The sequence below is a fragment of the Prinia subflava genome, chromosome 3, assembly GCF_021018805.1.
Source record: "Prinia subflava isolate CZ2003 ecotype Zambia chromosome 3, Cam_Psub_1.2, whole genome shotgun sequence".
Lineage (NCBI taxonomy): Eukaryota > Metazoa > Chordata > Aves > Passeriformes > Cisticolidae > Prinia > Prinia subflava.
The window spans coordinates 25,391,661-25,418,688 of record NC_086249.1 but is presented as its reverse complement, the minus strand read 5'-3'; the positions used below and the strand labels follow the sequence as shown (position 1 = coordinate 25,418,688).

At 45.9% G+C, this 27,028-nt stretch overlaps 1 protein-coding gene across 1 annotated transcript in view; it reads left to right on the top strand.

Annotated features, from left to right (window-relative positions):
• ME3 (malic enzyme 3) overlaps positions 1 to 18,958 on the top strand; it is a 119,515-nt gene extending 100,557 nt beyond the window's left edge. Inside the window, exons 7-14 of the mRNA XM_063394449.1 lie at positions 712 to 821; positions 12,084 to 12,181; positions 13,345 to 13,458; positions 15,490 to 15,595; positions 16,175 to 16,317; positions 17,163 to 17,336; positions 17,773 to 17,871; positions 18,684 to 18,958. Of these exons, the coding sequence (XP_063250519.1) occupies positions 712 to 821; positions 12,084 to 12,181; positions 13,345 to 13,458; positions 15,490 to 15,595; positions 16,175 to 16,317; positions 17,163 to 17,336; positions 17,773 to 17,871; positions 18,684 to 18,845 (1,006 nt within the window). The 3' untranslated portion in view covers positions 18,846 to 18,958. The remainder of the gene's footprint in view (positions 1 to 711; positions 822 to 12,083; positions 12,182 to 13,344; positions 13,459 to 15,489; positions 15,596 to 16,174; positions 16,318 to 17,162; positions 17,337 to 17,772; positions 17,872 to 18,683) is intronic.
• The last annotated feature ends 8,070 nt before the right edge of the window (positions 18,959 to 27,028 follow it).

Here is a 27,028-nt window from a genome sequence, read left to right as displayed (position 1 = left end):
TATGGACCAGTCTGACTATTACCCAATTTATAAACTGCACACTTGACCTTAAAATTGCTGGAAATTATTGGACAATTATGGAAAGTTTGCAATTATTTCCTGCCTTTTCACTCTACAGGTCACTAGCTGTCATTGTCTGCTGGTTTCCTGCTAAACAGCTCAATGGAGAAAGCATTTCCAAGGCACAGAAGTGTGACTGTGAAATCACACTGTGAACCACTCAGTCCCACTGTGAAACACACACTCCATGTGATCCTACAAGCAGATTTTTTCTCATCTCTTTGCCACTTACAGTTGAAGTGGGCCCCTGGTGGTGTCCCCTTAACTGATGTCCCCTTTGCAGTCAGACTTGCTGTAAAGTAGTGTGGCAGCTGCAATACAAAGCTTTGAGAAGCTCCTCTGCAAATATACCACCGAAAATTTATCATACCAAAAGTCCAAAGATGCATGTGCATATAGGTATATAAGTACACATACTGAGAAGCCACTTGAGTTATAAATACAAATTAATCCTAGTGACTCCACATTTCCCAGTGTGTGGACCCTGGGATGGGTGTGATCCTGTTTGCAGTTACTGTGCTGCATTTCTGTCATGAATACTTTTATTTCTGCACTAGAGTCTCTAGCTACATTGTCTTGGTAAAAGGTGTATATTTTGTCTTATGTTGTATAAATACATTTATCCATTGTAAATTGCTCTTTAACTTGCAGGTACGGCATGAATTGTCTAATCCAGTTTGAAGATTTTGCCAATGCTAACGCTTTTCGTCTCCTCAATAGATACCGCAACAGATACTGTACATTCAATGATGATATTCAAGGTAAGTACTGTTAGGAAAAGCAAATTTAACCTTCACCTTGTCCTGAGAACCAGTGGTTAATGTCACAAGACTGTTTATGATACAGTAGTCAGATGTCTGACAAGTTTTAGGGTTTACACAGAAGCATTTAAAAATATAAACAAAAGTTCAGCCTGAGTTGAAAGTGAGTCTCCATTGTTTTTAGGAATTTAGCAGTTCATTGAAGAAACATTCAAGGGAGAAGATGGATCATATGCTTTAGATTATGCAGGTAACTTAGAGAGCTCCATTAATTTTCTATAATTTAGCTAGAACAATGATGACATTTTAACAGTTATGCAAGGCCTTTCGTTTTCATGAGCCAGGTGGTCATTAGCTGAGCCTGGCATTTTCACTCTATTGTTATACTCTTTACTACATGCACAAAAGTAAAGGTAAACCAGCTTCTTTCCTCTCTGTGGATGCTAACTGCAGTAATCTGAGAACAGATCTGTTCTCCCCTGGCGTGGTTAACATAACTCTTCCAGCGTCAAAGAGAAGCAGCAGCAGCAAAGCTGGGGTTATAACAAGCAAGTCTCCAGGCCCTGAGAGGCTCAGCAGTCAGCAGGATTACTCAATGCTCAGAGGGATGCAATCTGCATCCCAGTGTGGTGCTGAGTTTGCTTTAAACCTTTGGAAGGGCTGTTTGCCCCTTTGACAGGGACAGGATCTTCCCAAGTGTCTACAAACAACCAGTTCTCCTCTGAGTCCCTTCATCTTTTCTTTTGTCTAGTCCTGCTTCAAATATGCAGAAATTTCCAATGTTTGATTTAATTATTTGCAGTCAGTTGGGCTCATCCTCACTTGTACTTGAAAGAGACTGAAAGAAACATCAGAGTTATTTTTCACACAATGCTGGTTCTTTTGTGAGCAGACTTTCCAGTGCTTTTTCTGCATCTGCTGCTTATCTAACAATATTTGGCAACGTGTATAGCAGCTTCTTCCTATCTGATACAAGGAGTAGGATCCTGGTCTGGGGAAATATGGTTGCTGTAGTGGGATGCATGGACCTGCTCAAAGACATTTTCATGAAGAGGGTTTAGAAGCAGAGAAGCTAAAGGCATTTCAGGGAAGGGCAGATGGATAGTGCTGTACAAAAAGACTCATCAGGTGTTCTTGCCACCCCCAAAAACTTCCAGTGGAGAGAGAAGCACAGAAAAAGAAAACCTAGCAGATACATTTTTGAATTGAAGCATTGAACGGGGGAACCAAGCACTCAGACTTTCGTGAAGATGGGCAGATGAAGGCCATAATAAGAAGCCAGTATTGTAAAGATTTCTTTTGGATTAGTTGCTCTCTCTGAAACTGGAAGGGGACTCAGCAATCAAAAGGAGTCCAGGTAATGTGGCAAATCCCACATCAAGAGGCCTGGATGTAGGTTTTCTTGGCAGAACTGGAGTGAATGGCAAAGGTTTGGTGAATTGGAAAGGTTTCTTTGATAATAGAGAGAAGAAAAAGAGAATATTAAAGCTGAACTGCAGATTCCGAGTGGGAAGCAGGAGACTGTTTTTTATCATTTTCTTTTGGCCATAGATCATAGCTGAATGCCTCAGACAGTTTCTGGTAATGACTGCCCCAGAGCAGCACAGGAGGATGCTGTAAAACAGTATTGTCATAAAATGGACCTTATCTGATTCTCCCCAGCTAGATGCATGTCACAGTGCATGGGAGATGTCAAGTGCCCCAAAAATTCTTTCAAGTCCTGCCTTTTGAAAGAGTAGAATTTTACCTCTTTGTAGTAAAACATGGTTATATACTCAAATAAAGTATTTTGCTGGCACTGGTTTCTTAGTAGCAGACAGGTAAAGAAATCCTGCTGAGCTTTTGCATGACAAGTTGAAGGAAGCAAGCCCCCATTTAGGCTTTTTTATGGAGCTGTCAGAAAGAAAAGGGAAATCCAAACTTGGGTTGTAGTCAGAAATTAGTTTTGAGGACTTTTGGAATGCTGAGGTAACATGGATCTACTCAGTTAACTCTGTCTTGGAGTCATGTCACAGATAAAAGAGCTGAATCTGGGATGAGTAGTGGTAGTAGTGATTTACCCACCCTAATATATCCTTCTGTATCCTCAGATGATATGAGAAAGGTAGGAAGTGGCATTTTCTCACTTATACCGTCCTGTTCTTTGGGTTTACCTTAGACTCTCTCTTTTCTAACGTTCTGATGTTTCGTGACTCACCTGCTTAAAAAAGTGTTGGAGTTCAATGTAAGTGGTATTTAAATGATTAATGAGAATTATACAAAGCCTTGTTTAAGCAGGCCTGATTAATTTTACTCAAGCGAGACAAGAACAGACCTTCTGAAGCCTGAATCATTCCGACTTCTGAGCTGGCAGTGTTTTAAGTATGTTGAATTAAAAACACATCTTAGGCACAAGCACTGCAAGTTAGATGAGGCCTGAGCTATACTAATTTAAACTCATTGACCATTGGTTAGAGAGGCTCTGGATACAATGGCCCTACACATACACATCCAGATGAGATAAGGGAAAAAAGTATAAATTGCTTCCCTTAAGATCCTTTAGGACTCCCTGTTGCTGCACCAGGACCTACACAAAATGAAAAGCAGTTTAAAATATTAATACTTGCTGCTTTTTTTTTTTTTTTTTGGGGGGGGGGGGGGGTTGGTGATTGTTTTTTGGGGTTTTGTTGTTGTTATTGTTGTTTTTGTTGTTGTTGTTATTTGGTTTTTGTTTTTGTTTTTCCTACAAACTACTGTGTTTCCAAATCCATGCTAACCCTAGAAAATAAAGGTGACTCAGACCCCTTCCAGTTGGAGCCAGCCTACTGAAGCTGAGTGGGATGCCTGCCAGGCACCACCAGCTGGGACAAGGTGATTGCTTGTTCTGAAAGCCATCAGCCTGGGAGCTCTCAGGAGCTGGCTCACAGTGCCCATTGCTTATTCTGAAAGCCATCAGCCTGGGATCTAGGCAGGAGCTGGCTCACAGTGCCCGCGCGTGGGAGCTCCCATTGAAGGAGTGCTTCTCCTTCCTCTTAAGGGGGTGATGACATCAGTCCTTTCCCAGCTCTGTCTGGGTTCATGCAAGGGGCAACAGCTTCAATTACAGCTCTGACGGAGAAAATGGATTGTCACTTCTTCCTTTTTCCCAGTAAAGTACCAGGGCAGGCTCTGAAGCACATAAGATTAGAGGTACATGAGAATGCTTTAGTTCCTGCTCTTTCTCTTCATCCTCTAACTTTACTCTGCTTAATTGTCCACAACGATAAACAGAAAGCAGACAGTTTGAAAGTCTTGCAAAGCCTGTGAAGTCTGGTGAATCCTTGAAGCAGGCATCTCTGGATTCGTGTTTCATACAAGAAATAACTTAAAGCCGTTGAAGACATTAGTTTGGAAGGGACCTCTGAACATCAGCCCAGCCCTCACTCAAATAAAGGGTGATTTCAAACTTAGATCAAGTTTTATATTAGTTCAGGTTCCTTAGAGCCTTGTCCATCCAAATACTTTGCAGTATATACAAGGATGTGTATCCACAATCTTTGTGCTACCTGTTCCAAAGTTTTCTCATCTTCCTTGCACATTTTTCCCCTAATATCTAATTGGAATTATCTAAATGAACAATTTGCTAATTGTTCATTGTCCTTCATCTTCTTTTTTTTGTACACCTCTGAGAAGAATTTGGCCTCTTTATAAACACTCCAACCAGTGCTTGTAAACAGAAATTAGATGCCCTCTTAGTCTTCTTTGGCCCTTTCAAACCCAAGCTCCTCAGTCCTTTTTGTATACCCTGGTCATATTTGTGTCTCTCCTCTGGACTTGCTCCAGTTTGTCATTGCGCTGAAAGCCCCAAATGAGACATGCTTGGCTAGGGATGACCTCAAAAGTGCTGAAATAGAAAAAATTATCACTTTTTCTGACCTACTATTGACACAGTCTAGCATGCTATTGACCTTCTGTGTCACAAGGGCTTATTGCTGGCTCATCTTCCACTTGCTCTCTACCATGATCCCAAAGTTTTCTTCTGCAAAGCTGCAGAACTTTGCATTTGCCTGTGCTGACCCTCACAAGGTTTCCCTGAGCCCATTTCTCCAGCCTGCTGAGATCCCTGTGAACAACTGTCATACCACCACTGTATCAATCACTATCCTCACTTTGTGATCATCCATGAACTTTATGGAAGTGCACTCTGTTTTATAGTGCACATTGTTATGAGAACTTAAATAGTATTGGCCTCTTTGTACCACTGACCACAAGCCTTTGAGCCTACCAGCCCAGTCACTTTTTCACCCACGTGTTCAGTCTGTACCGCTCCAGTTTAGCCATAAGGATGTTTTGGGAGAGTTTTCAAAGGCCTCATGCAGATCAAGGAAAACGCTCAGAGTTCTAGTTCCATGATGAGAACTTTAGGCATGCAAAATTACAGCATCTCCATCGACTTCAGCCTATTGAGCAGGGATTGTTCAAGAGACAAAGTCCATGAGACCTCATGAGATGCATCTAAGGATTCATCAGAGGCATATGGCCAAAAGCATTACAAAGTCACTCTTTGAAAGGTTATGGTAACTGAGGAGATTCCTGATTCCTGAAAAAAAGACAAATGTCACACCTATCTTCAAGAAAGGAAAAAGAAAGATCCATGGAATTTTAGCCCACCTAGCCTAACCACAGTGTCTAGGGATTACAAAGTAAGTCTTCTGGAAGTGCACCTAGGAACATGAAGATGAATGAGAACAGTGTGGATCTCCCAAGGCAAATCATACCTGACCAACTTAGCTGCCTCTTGAGATGTGTACTCAGTACTGAACTGCAGAAGGAGTTCTGCAAGTTTAGTCAGAACTGCAGGAAAAAATGAAGAAATCTTTAATGTGTTATTTAATTAATTGTGTTAGATCATGTCATTCAAGTTTTCATGCATACAGGCAGGGGCAAAGAGAACAGTGCACAAAAGCATAAAACCTGTTATCTAAAGTAGTCTGCAGGCAATGCTCAGGTCCCCCTTTTCACAGAACACCTCTGAGTCTCTCCCAAGTCATTAGAGCAATGATTCCCCTTGGTTATAGGATGTGTGACTGCTGATGATCCTTAAAATATCTCTTGACCCACCAACCACCTTTTCTCATTATCCTAGCAGATAACCTTTCCATAACCTTCCCAAGACACTTCAGGAAGCAGTGCACTGGCCTGGAGCAACAGTGCTCCAGATCTCAGCTGAGGCCGGGAACAAGCTGAATCCGGTGCCACAAATCTGAGCAGCTTCAAAACACTTGGGCAAGCTGGAAATCAATCATGTGCAAACGAGGCCTGTTTCACAGGCACATTTCTGTGTGCTGTGAGAAGCAGGCAAAGTGAGAGTTCTTGGCTCAGCAGTAACTAATTTCAGCAGAGATTAAAATGGTACAGTATCTTACTCTGTTGTTTCAGCTGGCGTGGCAAATGCATTGGTAATTATCACAGGAAGCTAAGGAGGGGGAAGCACAATAGGAAGGGAGTGCAGGACGGTGCTGTACCGTGGAACAAAGCAGGCAATGTCTTGCCAGGCAGCTCCTGAGCAGTATGCTTTCCCTGGGGATTTACCCAACCTGCAGAGAGATGTGGAGGTGTTCTCAGTCCTGGAGAGGTTCACTATTACCAGTCCCTCTGGACCTGCTGTGCTCCTCAGCAGAAGAGGCTGCTGCATTTCCCCTTGATGCTGCTGCCTTAACTATGTAAGGGCCAGCTCCTGGGTTTGTGGTGAATTCACACATTGACTGCTACACAAGCCAGGTCAGAGCAGTTCAGAACAGAACTCCCAGCGGTAAATGGGCCTCAGTTTCTTGAGCTTATCAGTGCAGCACTCTAAAGATCAGGCCCGTATCTTCTGTCACTTTTGGGAATCGTGACATTTGTTTCCCTTTCCTGCTTTTCTTGTTTGCTCTTTTTCTCATTCACTGAATGCCACTGCCAACTCCTCCTCTGCAGTGAAGAACAGCACAGGTTACCTCTGTGTTAAGCTGTCTGTGCTCTTTAAAGTCCAGGCTCAGGAGGCAAAATGAAGAGAGGGCTGTGCTGTGACCTGGTTTATCTTGTTGGCATGCAGCAGCACGCACAGAGTCCCCAGTGCTGCGATGGGGTTGCTTTCTTGCAGGGTGCTGGCAGCTGCCTGGCAGCCCCTGCCCGTGTGGGTGCATGAGGGGGCTCGGCCCGCGTGGGCACAGCAGTTGCAGCTGGCACCCTGCAGGCAGGAGGGAAGGCACTGCTGCTGTGGTCAGAACCCATCATTAGGGCTATGCACACTGTAGTCCAAGCACTTTACAGTGGAAGGATTAAAAGTGGGAACCTAGAGATGGCCTCATTAGGCTTCTCCTTTGCCAGGCAGCTCTTCTCCATGCCACCATCAATTCTAGGTCCCCCTGAGGAGAGAAAGTTCCATCCCTATGCATGAATGCTTTGCATTTTACTGCTCTTCTCATTGACTATCTCTGCGCCATTCCTAAGTTTATTTTCTTAATGTCATACAGAGGCCTTCTGGGGGAAGGGTAATACTAACCCACAGCCATGGAGGGGAAGACCTTGAGCTGCAAACACTTTGGCAGTTTTTTGCTCCAGCTTTGTTGTGTTTGACTTTTGAGTATGCATATGGAGTGGATCTGGACAAGCTCCACTCTGCTTTCCAGTAATGGGCGGAACTGCTGCAGGGAGTTAATGTGAACCAGAATTTGGAAAAGCCCTAGGCTTCCTCCTCATCCATAAATTTAGATATATTTCCTTGGCTGCCCTTTGCTGGAGCTGTTAAACTAGAGTTTGCTGTTCCCCGGGCCCTCATATTGGCATGGTTTTGACAGGGCGAAGTCTAAGCAGGCAGGTCAAGAGTAAAAAATAAAAGATCAAGCTGAATTTGGTAATCTTTTCCACCAGTGTACTGTGGAGAAGGGGGAATCACTCACACAGGTGCTGTGAGAAGAAACAGGCAGTGGTGTGGCTGCACGTTCCCATTGCTGCCATTGGAAGGATTCAGCATGGTGGCGATGCTCAGCTCAGCTCAGTCAGCCCTCCAGGACAGGTGACAGGGCAGTGCCAGCCATCAGCAGGAGAGGACTCGTGCCCCCAAGCACCCCCCTGGTCCAAGCTTTCCCCCGTGTCCCCTGCACAGCCTCTGGCTGCTGGCACCCACGCCCAGCCCTGACCTCGGCACCGGGCAGTGCTTTCCCCTGTGACTCGTGCAGTGCTTCCTGTGACTCCATGTGCAGAGCTGCTCACCCCTCTGCCTGCTCTGCCCACCCTGAGGAAGGGTCAGGTCCCCAGGAATGGATGCCTCTGCTGCAGCCTTTCCCATGTGATGCTGTGGAGCAGATCCTCTCCTCAGGTTATGCTCCAGTGTACCTCCACTGACATCTGCTGGGGCTTGTTCTCACTTGTAGTAGTACAAGTGGAACATCAACCCCACAGGGTTTTCCTTAATGTTTTACAATATTCTGAATGTGCCTGAGTGTCAGAAAATGAATCCTGCAGAGATGGCCATGTTCCTGAGTGTGCCTTAGTTCTAAATGCCTCTTTTTTGTACTGGTTCTGTTGCTGTGATCTTCCCAGAGAGGTCCCAAGGTTTGGTTGCTACTTTGTGATATCATATTTAGCACTCACTGTAAGTCTTGGATAGACAGGACGGCTTGCAAGCATTTTCCTTTCTTCTTTCTGCACCCCTCTGTATCTCACCTCAGATACAGACCAGCCAAGCTGGCTCTTGCTAATTACTTAGGGAAGCAGTTATCCACAATAGCACACTCGTTCTCTTTGGAAAACAGATAGACCAACGTGTTGAAGGATGGCTGGCTTTTTCTTGCCATGGTGAAGAGTTCCCTGCCCCAGTCTGACTTTGTGATTCTTTGAGAACTGAAGCAAAATGATTAGCCAATTCTTTACATGAACCAGCTGTGAACTCTTCTCCACAGAGATACTCTGTTGCTCCATGCTCAGAAATTGTAATTATCAAAGAAAAATAATTGAGCTAAGGCCAAGGTACAGTAACTTTATTACTTGAGTAATGGGGGTGAGATGCAATTTGGAAGACGTGGAGGGATTAGAAACACATTGGAATGAGAGATGAGGATTAGGAGTGGCAGAGCTGAACAGAGCCCTGCTGTTAGTCAAAGCTGCAGTACAAGTGCAGGGGATGAGTAATGGCACACCCAGTCCCACAGGTCTCTGCTCTGCAGACTGAGTCCATGCCCCCGTTCTTTCCATACACACCACTTGTCATATTCCTGCTAGTGACACCTTTAGAAGGTACCTCAACCGCCTCCCTCTGTTGAAACTCTCAAGAGCATTTCCCACTTAAATGGGTTTGCAAATACCAGCATTTGTCCCATCAGACTTCTTGACAATTGCAGGGTATAAAGCAGTTTTGCCTGGGTCAGGACCAAGAGAAACAAGATATTTCTCCAGTTACATTTCAGTCTTTCCAATACTTTCCAGGCATCTATCATTGCTAATGCTGTGACCTGACACTTACACCATCACAATGTAATGGTTTCACTTCTGGGTTTTTTCACTTTGATCAGTTCCCCACTCCTCCCTACACAGGGATTTGGGGATTTCTGTGCAAAGTAAGCCTTGGAGATAGTGTGTGAACATGTGTGAGTGTACACCTAGATGTTCCTCCTCTACTGCATGTCACAAGTTTGGCATTGCTGACAACTGGAGTACCCTGGTCTCTTCCCATTTCTTTGCAGTTCAGACACACAGGGTGGAATCTCTTCCTGCACAGATTAGATGTCTGCAACAGAAGTGTATACATATATTCCAGTGACCTTGTATCTCTTAAAAACACGTGGTAGTAGTGACTCTTCTAGGGGGCATTTCATTTGTCCCAGTTCAGGTGGCTGCTTTAGCATGAGCATGAGCAGGATCATACACGTTTGTTTAGAGGAGTCCCTTCCTCAGCATCTGTCATAGCAGCATGCCAAGCACTCCTGCTGATTATAGACTCACCATAACACAGAGAATGAGCATGGACTGGTTATGTGATACCCATAAAACACAAAATCTAAAAATTAGGCAATTATCCAATGTTCTTTTAAATTTCTTTGACATTCACTATCTTCCTCTGTAATTTTCCTAGTCCAGTGGAATTTCACCAGGCAAATACATTACTCTAAAGAGAGCATTAAAAGGCAGAGATTTAGTGCAGGAGGAGCAAGAGTAAATCCTTTGTACACTTCCTTCGGTTGTGTGACACATTTATACTGAAGCAACAAGGTGCTCAGTGGCTGGTTCCCTCCCCATCAACTCCCTTTTAAACTGACTGAACTCAGATGGTCTGGGTCTGGAAATGTAATGGTAAAAACTTTTCTGAGCTGATAATTCATCCTTGGTGCTGAAGCAGATGTCTCAAGTGATTCACAGTAAGGGAGAAGCTTACAAAGCTATCAACCAGCAGTCTAGTCTGTGTTCAAGGCATGAATGCTTGCAGTGCCCTCATGAAGCCATGGATGCCTCATCCCTGGAAGTGTTCAAGGACAGGTTGGATGGGGCTTGGAACAACCTGATCTACTGGGAGATGTCCCTGCTCATGCCAGGGGAGTTGGAACTAGATGGTCTTTGAGGTCCCTTCCAACCCAAACCATTCCATGGTTCTGTGAAGTGATGCTGCCATTCTGTTGCAGTGTGCCAGTGTGGATACCATGTTTGCTGCAGGAGGGTGGCTGCTGTCACCTCTGCTAAACCAGAATCACTCTTAAGAGAGACTAATTATTAGCTTTTGGAGAACTAAATTCATCTGAGTTATAATCACAAAATGTTTCACATTGTACTGACAAATACTTCTGGTCTGGCCTGTAAAGATTTTCTTTGTCAGAGTAGTTTGTATAGGTTCCCTCAATAAGATAAGTCATGTCAGTAAAACTACATCTTTGGCAGAGTACTTGTGCTTCCACTAGATTTTCTGCTTGCCAGGAAGTGATAAAAGTGGGAATCATTCCCCAGTGATATACCAACAGATTCCTACTTTGTCTGTGGCTTTTGCATTAAAAAAAGGGAGGAGGCAAAGCTGAATTTGTTTTCTGGGTCCTTCAGAGATGAGGCAGCTCCATCTGCTGGTGTCACTGCTCATGGTCCTGTCTGCTCAGGAGCTGCTGTTTCTCGGCCAGGCTGTTCCTGATGCCTTGCTGCACCGCAGGCCCTGAGGACCCTGCAGGGAACCTCAGTGAAGCACTGGCTACTTGAAACCCTGAACCACTGGCTGATTACATGGGCAGCAAAACAGGAAATGCTGGAAATTTGGTGAAATCAGGCATATTAGCCTAAAGGTGGTCATTGCCTGCCCCAGCCATGACCACCCCCACAAGATGTGCTACTTGTGGTCTCCCCAATTTCTTCTCACAAAGCTTCTAAAGATGAGAATGGAGAGACCAGCACTAGAGCTGGGAACAGATCAAAACAAGGGCATATCCAAACTGATATTCTTTCAAATGCTAAGGAATAAAAATAATCAACTTTATGATCCTTATGGGTCCCTTCCAACTTTACATATTCTGTGATCAAACTTCCTCCTTCACTCCCAGGTCCCCTTTAATGCTTGCATCCAGCTTGTCCAGGTGAGCTGAGATACCGCCAGTGCCTGGATCCTTATTAGCTTATTCCTTCACCTGGGACAGGACATTAGATGAATGTTGCATGTGGTTTACGTGTGAGTTATGTGGGGTAAAGGCAGGTTATTCAGTCTGCAGATTTGCCCCCCTTAATGCCTGGAAAGCTGTAGATATCACAACGGCTGTAACAGCAGGACTGCTCCATTTACAGCATTGTTTATCACTAACCTGGGACCAGCTCCTGTTCTCAATGACTCCTTAGTGTTTAGCAGCAGGATGTGATGGCTGTGAGTCAGGGTATCAGGGTTTAGAGGAGTAAAAAAAATGGTGATGCTGGGCTGTGAAGGTAAATAGAAGAGGATGGTAATTCCATGATCACAGAGGATTTTTTGACAAGGGGACCCAAGTTCAAACCACTGCTCTGCTACAGGGATCTTCTATGACCTTGGAGAAGTCAGGTGCATCTAAAACCTTTGCAAGATAGGGATTAACTTCTGGCATTCTAGGATTTGGTATCCCTTTGACTCTACATGGAGGAAAATATGTGCTCTTCAGCCTTGCGGGAGAATTTGAATGTTAATATTTCAGCACAGGGAAGACACTCTGATCTTTCAGTGACAGAATCTAAGAGAATGGTTCCTACCACAAGGTTTCTGACAGTGTATCTGCAGGATAGACAATGCATTTGCCAGGATGTCAATCTCGTGGTGTTTCTCTCTTCCAGGCACAGCATCTGTTGCAGTCGCTGGCATCTTTGCAGCCTTAAGGATCACAAAGAACAAACTCTCTGACCAGAAGTTTGTTTTCCAGGGAGCTGGAGAGGTAGGAATGTTCCTGAGCTTGTACTGTAATACGCTCCATCTTCAAATTTAGAGAGAGAAAAGTTAACTGCAAAACTTCCTGCAAGGCTTGGCTTCGTGAGGATGAAGCACAGAAGCAGGTTCCTTGTCACTGGGCAGGATTGGGCCCTACAGGTGGATCTTGCTGCTGTGTGGAAGTTACCAATAGTCTTTCAGTGATTTCTTGGCCCACAAGTCCTGGGCAGACTCCGTGGACACTACAAGGCTGCCCATGTGTCACTGGGGCTTTAAGTACCTTTAGGGAAGTCTCTTATGAGGCAGCAATATTAAGGAGGCTGGTTTGAGTTCTCAGGGCTGATGTCTGGGGTAAACCAGAATTTCTTTACCAGCAGAGTCCAAAGGACTCAGACTCAAAGAACTGTAAGAACACAACCTTTCTATCTGGAGTCAGTCATAGTGCACCAGGGCAGAAGCCAGGTCACCTGTATGGCACCTTGCTCAAAGAGAGAGAAAGTGGAAGAAGCCTTCAAAACCTGGTCCATAGACTAAAGGTGTTGGTCCAGGACCTGTCTCAGCTCTCACCCACCTGTGAGACTTTAGGAAGGTCTGTTACTATTTGTCTGTCCCTCACTGAGACAAAGATTGCTGTGTCTCTCCCCACCCCTGCTGGCAGACATGTCTGTGCTGGTCACCATCTCTGTGGCACAGAGCCCCTCCTGCCTTGTTGGTCCCCATCTGGGCAGGAGGGCCACGCATGGCTGTAGGACCACAAACACACAGCGTGTCCAGGGCTGCTTTTCCAGGCAGGAATGGGAGAAGGCTTTCCTCATGGCCATATTTCAGATGCAGCAGTCCCACCTGGCTTTGAGTTCCTCTGTAGTGGCATTGCTTTAAGTGCCTGCCTCTTTTCCTCCCCTGCAGCAGCTGGTTTAAATGATGGAGACAGCCCCTGCTTATCTTCAGCCTCACCTGCAACCTGCTCTGCTGAATGATTGTGAGGGGTTTTATTTATGGCAGCACCTACAATACAAAAATCAGCCCAATGCCTTGGCACTGTACAGCCCTGGAGCAGAAAGTCTCCCTGCTTTGTGCAGTGCTGAGGGATGACCCAACCCACCTCTCATTTAAAATCTTCCCGCAGAAGATAATGATATCCCAATGAAGTGTTTATGTACTGTGTTCCAGGCTGCAATGGGCATAGCTCATCTCATCGTCATGGCCATGGAAAAGGAAGGCGTTTCACGAGAGGATGCCATTAAAAAAATTTGGATGGTGGACTCCAAGGGACTGATTGTGAAGGTGAATTTCTCTCCAGAGCTGAGCTCCACTCACCCGCCATCCATTGCCAGCTAGAGAGGCCAGAGCAGGCAGATACCTTGGACCTCTGCTCAGCCCTGAAGTAAAGGCTGTAGCTTTATTGGTGTCAGCACTGCTGCTCCTGCTTTCAGAGGACTAGGTCTCATGGTGACAAGTGTGCCAGCAGCACTGCCTAAAGGCAACATGTCATGGGTTAGCACTGGCCAGATGTTAGTGCACCCATGAATATATGTTTTTCTCTAACAACTCCTGTGGGATGTGATCAGGAACAGAGCAGAGCAGGCTTAAATCTTGAAAACAAAAAAAAAACCCACCAAAACTTTATTAATTACATAAGAACAGGGACAGAAATACTCTTAAACACACACAGAGACAGAAATAAAAACTTCTTAGAACATTTCTTCTCCCAGTTTCTACCTCCCCACCCATCACTCTTCACAGACCAACCCCTGGGTTTTAGATCAAACAATCACCACTCAAAAACAAACTAATCTTCAATTCAGCAAGGGAGAGAGGAGTCTCTCTCGCACCACAGACTGTTCCTCAGAAAACACGGGTCCACCCCTTATGTGTTTCCATGTCACTTATAGCACCGCCCGGAGAAGTCTGCTAAGGTGACACTCTTTTTCCTATGTCCAGCGCTCTCACCGCTGTCTCATAGGCCAAAACTACATACAGGGCTTTTTTTTTTTAAGGATGCTGCATGCCGAGCTCTCCCCTTTTCACCCAGGGGCCGGGGTTCCAGGAGCAGGTCTGCCCTGAGGGCAGAGGGCACCACCTCACCCTCCCCCTCTTTTCTCTGCTCGCTCCAATTCTTCAAGTGCCAGTCACTGTAGCAAAAGCAAGGGGCAGCTGCATCCACCCAAAAATGCAGTTTATGTTCAAAAGAGACTCAAGTTCAGTCCATGGCTGACATTATGCAAGAAAAGTCCAGCTCCAAGGCTACTCCTCTCATTCTTCCATCGAGTTCCTTCCAATCATGCTTTATCATCTCGGTCCCAGGCCGCTTCCCTCTCTCCGAAAACCACCAGTCATGAGAATCAATGTCTAAGAAAAGTTTCTTTCTGCCAAGCAAGGGTTAACAGTTTCTTCTCGGCAGGGTGCTGCAGGCTCAGGCACTCCCAGGCTCGGCAACCCCCCACATGGCTGAGCACCTTCTCCCCGAGTTTGGGGGGGGAGGAGGGGGGTGAGCACACACAGAAGGCACTTCCACAGTTTTCCACCCCTCCATCCTGGACGGGGCAGCTCAGTTCCAGTTCTGTCCCTTCTCTTCTCCCCACCCCCGGGGGGGCTCCGGCTTACCTGAGCCGACCACGTGTTTCCCCTCCCCCACCCAGCCTCGTGGCTGGGCAGGGGAAGGAGACCTGAGACATCTCTCTGCTGACACCCGGATCGAAAAAAGAGGCCGAGCCCCTCAGACTCCTGCTTTTAACTCTTTGTGTCCTCAGAGGCGTGTCCAAACTTCCGAATGACCAACCCAGGTGCCAGCAGAAAAGCTGATCACTGATTGGACTGCCCACATCCCCCTGGAGGAATTCACCTCCCCCCCCAACCACGACACAACACTTTGGGCTGGGCCTCCAAAGTGGCAGGAGACTCTGCTGGCCATGGCCTCAAGCAGTGCTGGAAGTCTTGCACATCATATGAGGTATTATCACAGCAAAACCGTGCCCTGCTCAGTGACCCAGCCTGGCCCCGGTCCATTCTGCACTCCCTGTGTCCCCAGGGCCTCTGCCCTTGTCCCTCCTCAGACTGGAGGAGTCTTGTGCTTTATGTACAAGTGAATGGCAGCCAGGTCCTTCCCCCACACAATCAGTGCACTTTGGTGGGTGAGAGGAGCAGAGGCCAGCCCAGTGTGACATTACACCAGCTGACTGCCTGATGCTGAGGTCCTGCTATGTGGAATCTGCTTTCGGCAGAGGGCTGAGACATGATATGAGCTGAAGATGAGTTATTATGTTATGTGTCCACCTTTTGCCAACAGAGCAAAGTTTGACTCCTTTTTCCTCACAGGGCAGGAGCCACCTGAACCACGAGAAAGAAATGTTTGCCCAGGACCACCCCAGTATAGACTCACTGGAAGAGGTTGTGCAGAAAGTGAAGCCTACAGCAATTATAGGTGGAGTTCACTTAATATGACCTTTTCATGTCAATTCAATTCTTAGGAGAGTTTCTGTCTTTCTTACAGAGTCTCCTTTTGTTCTCCTAGTCAAAACAAAATGAGCTTTTTCCACCCCCGTTTTCTCGGTTGAGTTCTCCATATCGTTTTGCATTAACTATGGGGCACAGGCTTCCTCACTTTTGGAGCTGTAGGAGTTCTTTCAGAGAGAGCTGTAGAGGGAGGTGCTGTGGGAAGCAGCATTTGGGGCTCTCAAGCAACCAACTTGTCCTGATCAGGCTGGGCAGGATGGGGATGACAACAGGCACCTTGGGCAGGTCTTTGGGAGTCAGACCTGGAGTCTCTGCAGTCAGGCTGGCCAAAACACTGGTGCCCACTCTGCCTGGAGAAGCAGAGGGCTTTATTTTGAGACAGGCTTTTAATCTCAGTGTCATATGAGAAAGTGACATTGTCACCTGCATCCCCAGAGATGAAGCTGGTTCCCTCCACAGTTCACTTACCAATCCCAGCGGGACCAGCCCGATGCACGGAGGTCAGGCAGTGGGAAAGCACCACCTCACTGCCCTGTTGCTGTTCCAGGTGTCGCGGCTGTTGCAGGCGCTTTCACTGAGAAGCTGCTGAGAGACATGGCAGCCTTCAATGAGAGGCCCATCGTGTTTGCCCTGAGCAACCCCACGAGCAAGGCGGAGTGCACAGCGGAGCAGTGCTACCGCCTCACCCAGGTACGGCTCGGCACACGGAGCACGGGGCCCTGCCCGCGCCCGGGACACCACGGCCCGGCACGCTGCCAAACAAGTGACAGCCTGATAAACTGAAATCAGAGACATTCGAGGGGTGGCAAAGAGAAACTTCCACGCTGTGAGGAGGGTCAGGAGGTGGAGCAGGGGACAGGGCCAAGATTGTTCATGCAGTCGCTGTCCTTGTACTGGGTAAAGCCCAGAGCAACCTGGTCTGATTTCATAGCTGACCTTGCTGTGAGCAAGAATTTGGGTTCCTACCAGCCCAGATTACTTTGTGATCCTCTAAAGAAAGTGCTCGCCTCATTCACCCACAGCTGTCTGAGATGTCCTGTCCTCTCTGGTTTCTGTCCCCTGTGTTATGCCAACCTAGTTGTTTACGTAACTATTTCATCACCCAACTTAGACCAAATGTCACTGAAGAATTGCATTCATGTGGATTGACTTGGCTTGAGAGAGGAGCCCTTGTCGCACTCTTTCATTTGCCTTCCCCACCACCTATGGCCAGAGCAATCACATAGCCCCAGACCTTTATCCCACATGAGTCTCTCTTCACACCCTATAGATGGTTGATAGAGAGGTGGAAAGACTCCTCAGCAAGATCAGAGCACTTGCAGTACAAACACATGCTCAGTGCTTGGTGGCCCTTTGCATGGCCCTGATCATGGCTCTGGGGGGCTGGGTCCTCCCAAAGCGTCAACTGGAGGTGCTCTGGTGCAGATGCCTCTGCTGACTGAGGTTTGGCAACTCTGTCACCAGTGTCCCCTGAGCACAGGTCATGATGAGCAAGACTTCCAAATCAGAATGCTTTTTTCTTTCTCTTTGATCAGGGCCGGGGAATATTTGCAAGTGGGAGTCCATTCCCAAAGGTAACCCTGCCCAGTGGACAGACCTTCTTTCCTGGCCAAGGAAACAACGCCTACGTCTTCCCAGGAGTGGCGCTGGGAGTCATTGCCTGCGGGGTCCGGCACATCTCCGATGAAGTCTTCCTCGTCACAGCAGAGGTTTCCAACTGACATTTAACTGATGTTGTAAAAAGGATGCTAAGAGGCTCATGTGTCTACTTCAGGCGTTTTAAAGAACCTGGCCAAGGACAATGCCAGTGGAGGGGAAATGGCTCAGCCTCAGCAAAAAGCTGCAGCCTTCTCCTGGCTCAGGGAAAGCTCATGCTTCCATTACACCTGCACAGCTGCAGGAACCATGACAAGGGTTCTCCTTCTCCACACCTGCTGCCCTAACACAGCACTTCCCCACTCTGTCTCCAGTCTGAATTCTGTGATGAAATGTGTACACACGAGTGTTTGAACAGGTCACGAATTTGCACTCAGGACTAGTCCTAGCCCCAATGCTGCTGAGGTTTCAGCCACATACCATGTAATGTGAGGGAATGTGGTACGTGCTTGAGACCATCCCTAAAAACTACCATCCTCTTCTTTCTAGACTATTGCTGCCGAGGTGACAGAGCAGCATCTTGCGGAAGGAAGACTCTATCCTCCCTTGGACAGCATCAGAGAAGTGTCTCTCAAAATTGCTGTGAAAGTGGGTATTTCTGTTCTTATTTCCACTTTTCATGGGAGGGAGGGCAGAAATTGCCCTGGAATCATTTTTGGTTTGTGTTTTTTTAATTCAATTTATTCTAAAGTCTAAAGCAATCATTCTCAGGAAATTTTCTGGCCATAATTATGGCTTTGATTTCTTCTATCAGTAAAATCCAAATGTGAAAAATACATTCTGATTCTGGGTGCCTCACAGCTCACAAAGCTCTGCTTTATTGCTTGAAGTGCTCTTCAGCACTTTAAAAGATGAGGTTTAGAGTCAAAATTAAACATGATTCAAGTTGCCAAAAGATATTAGGTTCCAAATTGCTGTTCTGCAACCTTTCCTCCTGTATTTAGTAGGGACCTAATTACATAAATACTGTTCCACATCGTGACTTGTCTAATTATGGGTTTGGTGCCCTGTGTACATGAGATCTGTAATTCAGAGACACCCACTGAGAATCTCCTTGGCCTGCTCAGAGCTACTGACGGGTGCAGAGCGTAGCCGAGGAGCTTACGGGTGTGAGCAGAGCTGGCCACAGGGCTGCTCTCCTTCTTCACCTGCACACCCCAACCATTCTGCCAGGGCAGGGGGCAGCATTTCTTACCAGCCCCTGCTTGCAGGCAGCATGCATTCCCTCACCCAACTGAGGGTGATGTGCAGCTGACTCACAAAGAGAAAAAAGCAAAAAACTGCCCAATTCTGAGAGGAGGAAAGAGGGAAACCACAGACAGGGACAAACTGCAGTTGGTTTCAGCTTCATGATGTGCCAGTATTGTTTCACCAGCTCATTCTGCTTATCTTTTTTGCAGATTGTTGACTGGGCCTACAAGCATGGCCTTGCTTCTTGGCACCCCGAGCCAGCAGACAAGGAAACCTTTGTGAAACAGCACATGTACAGCTCTGACTACGATTCATTTGTTTTTGATGATTACAGGTGGCCCCCCGCAGCCATGCAAACACAAAATGTATAATGTTTTGTGAGAACTGTTCTCTCATTTTTGCTATCAGTTCCTGTGGTCCATGTCATTGCTGATATAACCCACCTCCAGGCTTGCAGAATGATAAAAGTAAATGAGTCCAAGTAGTTTTTTACTTGCCACTGGTTTTTGTCTGGGGGAGCATGTCAGTAGGGAATAAAATGGAGTCCAGGGTGGGCAGTGGGTACTCCAGGGAGAGAGACAGACTGGCTGCAGCCCATCCCAGTCAGTCAGCACTGCTGATTGTTGACTGCTGAACATACTGCCTGCTCTCAGCTGCCTTGGGATAAGCTACCTGGGCCACCTCAGAAGCACATAATCCCATTGCTGCTGGGAGTGCCCACAGGAAGCTCGAATCCACATGGCCATCCTTCACACATGACAGCCATGCTTTGCCTGTGGCTCTCTGGATATAATGGGAAGTGTGTGCATTGCCCTGGGAGAGCTGCACACTTGGGAAGCACTACCCTGATCTGCTTCTGAAGTCCCTGATGTTGGGGAGTCTCAACCAACCCAGGCTGATGCATGAGTCACACAGCCTGGCACTGCCAGCTGCCACACCCTGTGGAAACACACCCCAAAACCCCCCTCAACAGACCCCTCCCTTCCTCAGTTCAGGTGGCCCTTCAAGAGAACAAGAGTGAAGGGACACAGAGGGGACAGCCAAGCCAGACACCAAGACACCCCCAAAAGCACTCACAGCCATCACGTTGGTGCAGCTCCTGATAGATACTGCTAAGGAAGCACTGACACCAGCCAAAGGCTCCCCCGGGAGTCTCTCTGTGTCACAGATATTAGGAATATTAATCCACAAACGCCAGAGGTTTATGTCCACAAAAGGGGCCAGAGGACTCCTTTTACCTTATTTGAATAAAGGGAGAGGCCATGGGGCATTTCACCTGGGGTCTCTCAAATTTTTGGAGGACACAGCCTCCTATTTATCCTAATTCCCTGGCTGCATTTCCCTCTTTCTTTCCCTATTGGCTGAGGTACTTGAGAGGTGCAGACTTCCTGGAATGCCTAATACCTAAGATTCCCCCTTAATGTATAGCCCCCCTTTTAATTTTTATTTCTTATGGAATTTATGGGGTTTCCGTACTGTTTCTCTGATCTTTCAATACCCAATTTCATTTATCAGCAAAGCTACAGTTTGTTTGTAAAGACAAATATCTTCCATTCATCAATCAGTGAAATCCTTCCCATAGTTTCTTGTATCTCCCAGTGCTAGTTTTATCTACCAGGAGACTCGCTGATTGTTTGTAAAGACGAATCTGTCATTCCTCTCACAGAGGTCCAGGGAGGCCTCCCCCAGGCTTGTGGCATTGTCACGCCTCACCCAATATTATCCCAGCAGGATGGGTTCCCCTGGCCATACCTGGGAGAGAACAGAGGAACGGCTGGCAACTCTTCCAGCACACACTCCCTGTGCTGGGGGGCTGAAGGGAAGCTGGGGCTCGGGGCAGCACAGCAAGTTGGGTGCAGCCTCTATGGGAGCCTTTTATGCCTGCCCTGCGAGTTCCTTGCCAAAGCCTACTGCCCTGTGTTCCCACCGTGTAGGATTCAAAGGGAACCACTTGAGGGCTGCAGAGGACTTCTGTGCACAGCTTTTCCCCAGCAGAGAAGGTCTAGTGGCAGTGAATATTCTTTTCTTCTCCAGTCTTGTACAAGAAAAGTCTCCCACACAGGGAGTACTTAACTGGAGTTGGAGTCGCTGGGTGTCTGCCCTACAAGAAACCTCAGCTAGTAAAAGAGACTAAACTGGTGTAAGAAAAGCTCAGGTTGAACAGTGTGGGACTTTTAGCTGCTGCATTTTGTTCTCTAATTTAAGCAAGGATATTTCTAGCAGCTCATTTTGGATTTCTCGGCTCCCAGTTTTTCTCATGCAGCAGGAAAAGTCTCTATTCATAAATTTTTCTTTTTTCCTTCCTTTGAAAAATGAGGTAATTTGAAACCAGTGATATAACTAGCATAAACACAAGAAAAGTATATCAATACAGGTAATAATGTGGCAATATTAATACCTATTTCAAGCTCAGAAAGGATTATTGTTGATGCTAAGCCTGGCAATTTCCTGTTATCTGAATTATCTCTGCCAGGAAAAGAACCTTCACTTCTCTTTGCCTCATCACTCATGTCTCTCCTCTTATTAAAGAAAATTTTGTCTTATTTATATTATTCCAGTTGGTGTGGATTAGCCAGGTAGCATTTGTCCTGTCGTAAAACATGTTCTTCCTCCCCTGGCAGGGCCCATCTATTGGCAAGACAGCACATTGCTTGGAGTTGCCACAGGCTGTAGCACTGGCTTATCTCCAGGATCATCCAGGAGCCAGTGTGTGGCTCTGACAACCCAAGGGGCTCTGGACAATACAATAAAAATAAATTATATTGAAGTCAGGGCCATCCTCCTCTGGCCTGACTTTTTTACTTCAACCCCTGTGCCTGGTGTTCTGTCAGCTGGCTCTAGGCATTAAGCATCATCTAAGCCATAAAAAGTATTAATCACAGACTTTAGGAAAAAAGTCAGGATGTCTGGCCATCACATTTGTATTAGGAACGCCAGGCGTGTTCTTATAAGTAGCCACCCCAAATTAAGTCTCTACCCTTTAAGTCATGTTCTGAGGCTTCTTCATCACAAGCCCTGATTTCATGTGCAAATGGGAGACATTTGTTTTGCTGGCACTTCAAGGGTGTGATGGCCTTTCCATCCTGAAAGGAAAATCTTGATAAAATCACTAATTAATGACTGAGCTTGAATCATTTGTCCCAGATATGTGGATAAACAAAGAAGCTAAAGGTCTGGCTATTAAACAGCAAAGAAAGGTTTTTCTTCATAGAGCGAGCTGTTCAAATACCTAAAATGGTGGTAATTGATTTATATGCAATTATTGGAGTGCACAGAAGCAATTATAGCTGTTATTTGAAGCCCAGTTCTACTGTGAGGTGTTTCTATGCAAAAAAACTTCTTATTAGTTATCCACTGATGAAAAATGGTGGTAGAAGGATGGAATTTCTCCTCATTTAAACTTCATACCCAATTTTACCCCTCTGATCTCTGCTTTATGTATCTTGAGAATAACAGGGCTGTTTATTCCAGACTCAAAAGCAAATCTAGCTGACAAACCACTGGCAGGGAAGAGACTGCTGGCTGGAAGGGGAGTTGATCACAGAACTGTAACACTGCTGGTATCATTGAAACAAGATCTGCCAGAGTCCAGCTCAACTCATGGTCACCCAGGCTGTATTCATACAGTCAGCAGTCAGAGCACTAAATGTTATTTAATCTGTAGCTCCTGCAGATTGGTCTGGAAAATCACTGAGCTGTCCAGAGATCTCACAGACTAACTATGAACCTCCATCACCTTTAAGGGTGCTCAGCCTCAATACCCAAAGAAACATTCTGGTGAGCTTGGGAGCTGAACACATCAAAGAGGGATGGGAAGAGAAGGAAATAAAAATGTTGTGCTAAGGGAGGGTCCAGGACAGCTCTCAATGCCACTCTGGAGTGTTGTGTCCACCTGAACCCAGAGCAGAGTTCTGCACACTTGGCACAAGCTCAAGCACAAGCACCAGCTCTTCACTATGAGGTTTGGAAGACAGAAAGGGCCATGTCTGCTACATCATTGAAATGAATCATGGAGATAAGTCCCTATAAATTTCTCCTTTACCCTGTGGTCCAGAAGAGCTTGTATCACATTCTGCAATTAAAAAAAAAAAATAGAGACAAAATCTGGACCACCACCTCTCCTCTCTGTGACTTCATCCTTGGTCCAGCAGCTTCTCAGGTAGGATTCTTCTGTTTGAAGGGTATTGTGGCAACATCAAATTAAAAATCATTCACTGAGTTTTCACCACAGTGGAGGTACAGAGGGTTGAAACTGTGGGCCTCTTTTATGAAGCTGAACAAAAATAAAATTATTAACAATTATGCCTAGCTTCTCCAAGTGAGAGCAGTCTATTCCCCATCTACAGCTACCAGTGAAGTGATTTGTTGCCCAGTGTTTTAGGTTTAACTCACTCCCGGTCTGACAGCAGATTTGCTCCACTTAGCTGTGGCTGAAATGGCAGGGCTGAGCTCCAGCCATTCCTGGGCTAAACCAAACTGCCCCCCCCTTCACCCCAAACCCTCCTTGAGGATGCACTTGGGCACAGATCACAGGCTGTAATAACAGAGGCACAGGTACAGTTCCCTTCAGCACGTAGCTAAGGGATCCATGGCAAAGAGGCAGGGCAGAAAATGGAGACAGTCACCTCTTCAGCTGGCACAGCAGCATCTGCCAGAATTTGTTCAGCAGAGCCCACTGAATGAATTACAATTAGCTGCTAAGGCTGAAGCAGTCTAAAATGCCCACCAGGAGACATCCTAGCACACAAAACATGCACTAACAGGCGCACCAGAACCCCTTACTACAAATCCTGAATCCTCTCCTCCCTCCCTCAGTACAGGCCAGTCCACATCCTATTTGCCCAGTGTTGCTGGGGAATACCAGGAGGAAGCACAGGGTAAATAGAGCAGTTTTAGCTACCTCTAGAAGGGTGACAGAGATTGTATAAGATGTGATTCCCCCATTTCAGAGAAGGAAAGATGAAGGATCATTTGGAAAATGCTGCCTATTCCTCAAATCCCACACTGGCCAATTCCAGCAATTAAAAATTCATTCCACTGACAGCAATGCAGTGACATTGAGCCTGTCATCTCTGGACAACCATAGATCTGTGGACTACAGTCATAACAACCCTAAAGATGAGGCTTTGACATTACATTTACATTTCAGATGAAGGTGGTCCAAAAAGCATAAAAGCCTAAAGACCTCCAGGCTGGTGAAGTAGTTCTTTGTCAGCAAGGGAGAGGATATCAGGGGTACAGTGAGGTGTTGAAAAATATTATAAAACACTTTCATCATTCATAGCATCATCTTTCAGCAATCTCCTGCCAATATTCACCCACACACAATTGGGAAGAGGGTGCTCATTATAATACACTATTTTTGGCTGTTTATGTAGATGCATTACAAACACCATTGGATTTTAAGGAAGTGTTCATCAGCCTCTTTGGCTGACACAAAGCTATCCTAAAAGCATTCCCAGCTCTCACTTCATATAGTCAGGCTTGTAGGCTTGAACTCTCACAGTCTCATCTGAATTTCTTGCACATCTCTACGGAATTGCTCCACCACCTTTTTCCTCCTGTTGCCAGTAAGTGCAGAGTGACCTTCAGGTTTTGCACTGTTGCCAAAAGCAGTTTATTTAGAAAGTCAGAAAACAAAAATAGTTTTCAATAAACTTCTGTATCTTTTTCACTAACACTTTGATCAACTATTTAGGCTCAAGATGACTCATTGTCAATGGCCAGGCTATACCAGAGCATTCCCAAGCTCGGGTCATGAAATAGTTAATGAGCCTGTTTCAAAACACTTTAAAAAAAGAGAAATCTTTCTGCTTTCTGAAAGTGGCTTTGAAATAGACCCAGACCATTTAAGTCACAAAATACTGAGGCACAGTAGTAATTATTCGTGGTGAACCCTCACTTATTTGTCAGTAAATCACCATTAAGGAAAGGTTAAGTTTCCCTAATTTAAAATGAGAAGCAAGGGTTCTTGTCATACCTCTTTATCATCTTTGACTATATATGAAAGTTATTAACAGGTGTATGCTTTCCCATCAAAGTCTCCAGTAACATCAGGCAATATGTGTAAAACACATCAGCAATAAAATGGAGTTTAGTGTATCTGAGGAACTCAGTGCAGGCTTTGTAAAATGAAATAGTTCGGTAGTCTGACCTCAATCCAGCCAAACAGAACCCATTTCCTTTCAAAGGGAGACACTTATTTTAAGACAGAAAAGCTAAAAAGAATCAGCTTTAGTCCTTAGGGAAAGACTCCTTATAAAAGTGCATCAAAAAAACCAAAATACGTTGCTCAATTACAAAAGCTTTTATTCTTGCAGATGCTTAAGACGATGATCTCCAGTGTTTCAGAGGAGAAATCAATTTCCCAAGGGTGTTTCTGAGCTGTTAGGTGATGTTTTCAGTGCCTGCACTATTCAAGCTGGGGGAAACAAACCAACAAAAAGAGCCCACAAATGCAAAAAAGAAAATCAAAGATGCAGCCTCACTAGACAGCAACCCCTGGGCTGTTCAGGTGCCCTCACTGCCTCCACAGCGTGGAGAGGGGCTCCAGTGCTCCTCAGGTGTTACACAGATGTTCTTTGTTTGGTCTGTGTTGTGGGAAAAGCTGTTGTTAGCTCCTTTCCAGGCTTATGAGACTTCCCATGCCAGATACTCCTCAAACACAAACACATCCTCTAGCAGCAATGTAGCCGTACTTTGAAGAACACTGATTTCTAGATTTCCTTTTTTTCTTTCAGTGCAAGCTCCTATTATCTGAACATCCCTCTTAAGGAACTATAGCACGATGGAGGCTAAGATGAAGAGACTTCTGCAGCTGCTGCTCAGTCCCTGATTCCCAGAGCCTGATCCAAAGCTCTTGCAAGCCCACGAAGAACCCTCCCAGCCTGGCAGCACTGGGAATGGGCTGCCACTCCAGCCTTGGATCAGCCCAGCTCTGCCGGCACCCACAGAGCTGCTTCTCCCACTGGTTTTAGACAAGGTCTAACCCAAGGAGGCTGATTGATGCTCAGCTTCTGAGCACCACAGGACACCATCTACAAGGCAGCAGGGCACCAAATGAGCAAAATCCACCAGCTGGTCAGATTTGTGGCCCTTCAGGCTACTTGGAATAAGAAGGCGAGGTCTGTGGGCAATCAGACTATTCAGGTTTGCAATGTCTATCCCAGAACCAATTCCTGAAAACCTCTTTTTGACTTTTTCTGAGCAAAATCTGACACCTGTGATACAACTGACAGGATAGGCTATAAAGTCCTCAGGATCAGATCCCAAATTAATACACATTTGCCTATTGAGCTTATGAGATAAATAAATCCTAAAAAAGGTGGGTTTGTTCCTTAGCAGAGACCATTACATTATCAGCTCCCCCATCATTTGCCTGGCCTGCTGAAAGCACAAATCTTAGGTGCACAGCTCAAGGGAGGAAAGTGGGCACTGAGATTATTAGCACAGTATCATCATAATGAAATATTCTGAGCAGCTGCCAAGACATGCTGCAAATTCACATGCCTGAAGCAGGAGCTAAACAAACAAACAAAAAGTACAACACATCTCCAGCTGAAATACCCTCCCAGCTTGCCCAGGTAGTCTCAGATGCAAGCTCTGCTGGGAGCTGGCAGCGGGCAGCTCACTAATGCAAACTGGGAGGTTTGCCAAAGTGAAGAAGGCAGGACAGAGCTTACAGAGCAACATTGTCCCATCATCAAAACCAGCAGCAGGGCAGGATTAATCTAATTTGTAGCTACCTTGGCTGGACAGGCTGCCCATTGATCCTCATACAGGATCTCAAGAAGCCGTGAAATAAACTGCTGCAAAATTGTTCTTGAAAAGTGCATTTCTTCAACAGCACTCAGCTATCAGATGCTGGAGTGTTGTGGATGTTCATGCATGGCAGTTCCTTTCTGTACAGCCTGTGGAGACCTTGGGCAGCTTGCACTTCCAGCTCCTGCTTTTAAAAGTAAAATTAAAACATTTGCCAAAACAAATTATCTCATTTTATTTCCAAAATATTTTCTTGTACCTCTCCACACTTTGCAGCATGCTGACCCAAATCTCTGAGAAGTTAAATCTGGATTGAAGAATGAAAAAAATTGCTTTACCTTCCACATTATCTTTTAAAACACAGAAGGCACAAGGATTTGTCACCACTGAGGGTAAAACCCCAGGCTGATCCCTATATGGATCCCGTTTAAAAAACAAACAATCCACTTGGGGCTGGCAGGGAGCCAGACTGCGGGATTGCCTTTGAAAACTTGCATCTCAATAGGAAACCTCCGAGTATTTTGATCTGTTTTCATAACTGTAACAATTTTCATCCCTTGACTTTGCAGCGTATTATCGCTCCTTCCTTTCTACTCAGTTACAGAAACAGACGGTACAAATGAAGGCTAAACAAGCACGGGTCGCTGTGGATAAAGTACAGCGTTTCAAAAGATTTAGAAAAGACAAAACCCGCTGCCTGTCTTAACTCCTGCCAAGAAACCATTACAGAGGACGGAGGCGCGGTGAAAGCCCCCTGAACGCCGCGTCTCAACAGCAGTAAAAACCACACAGC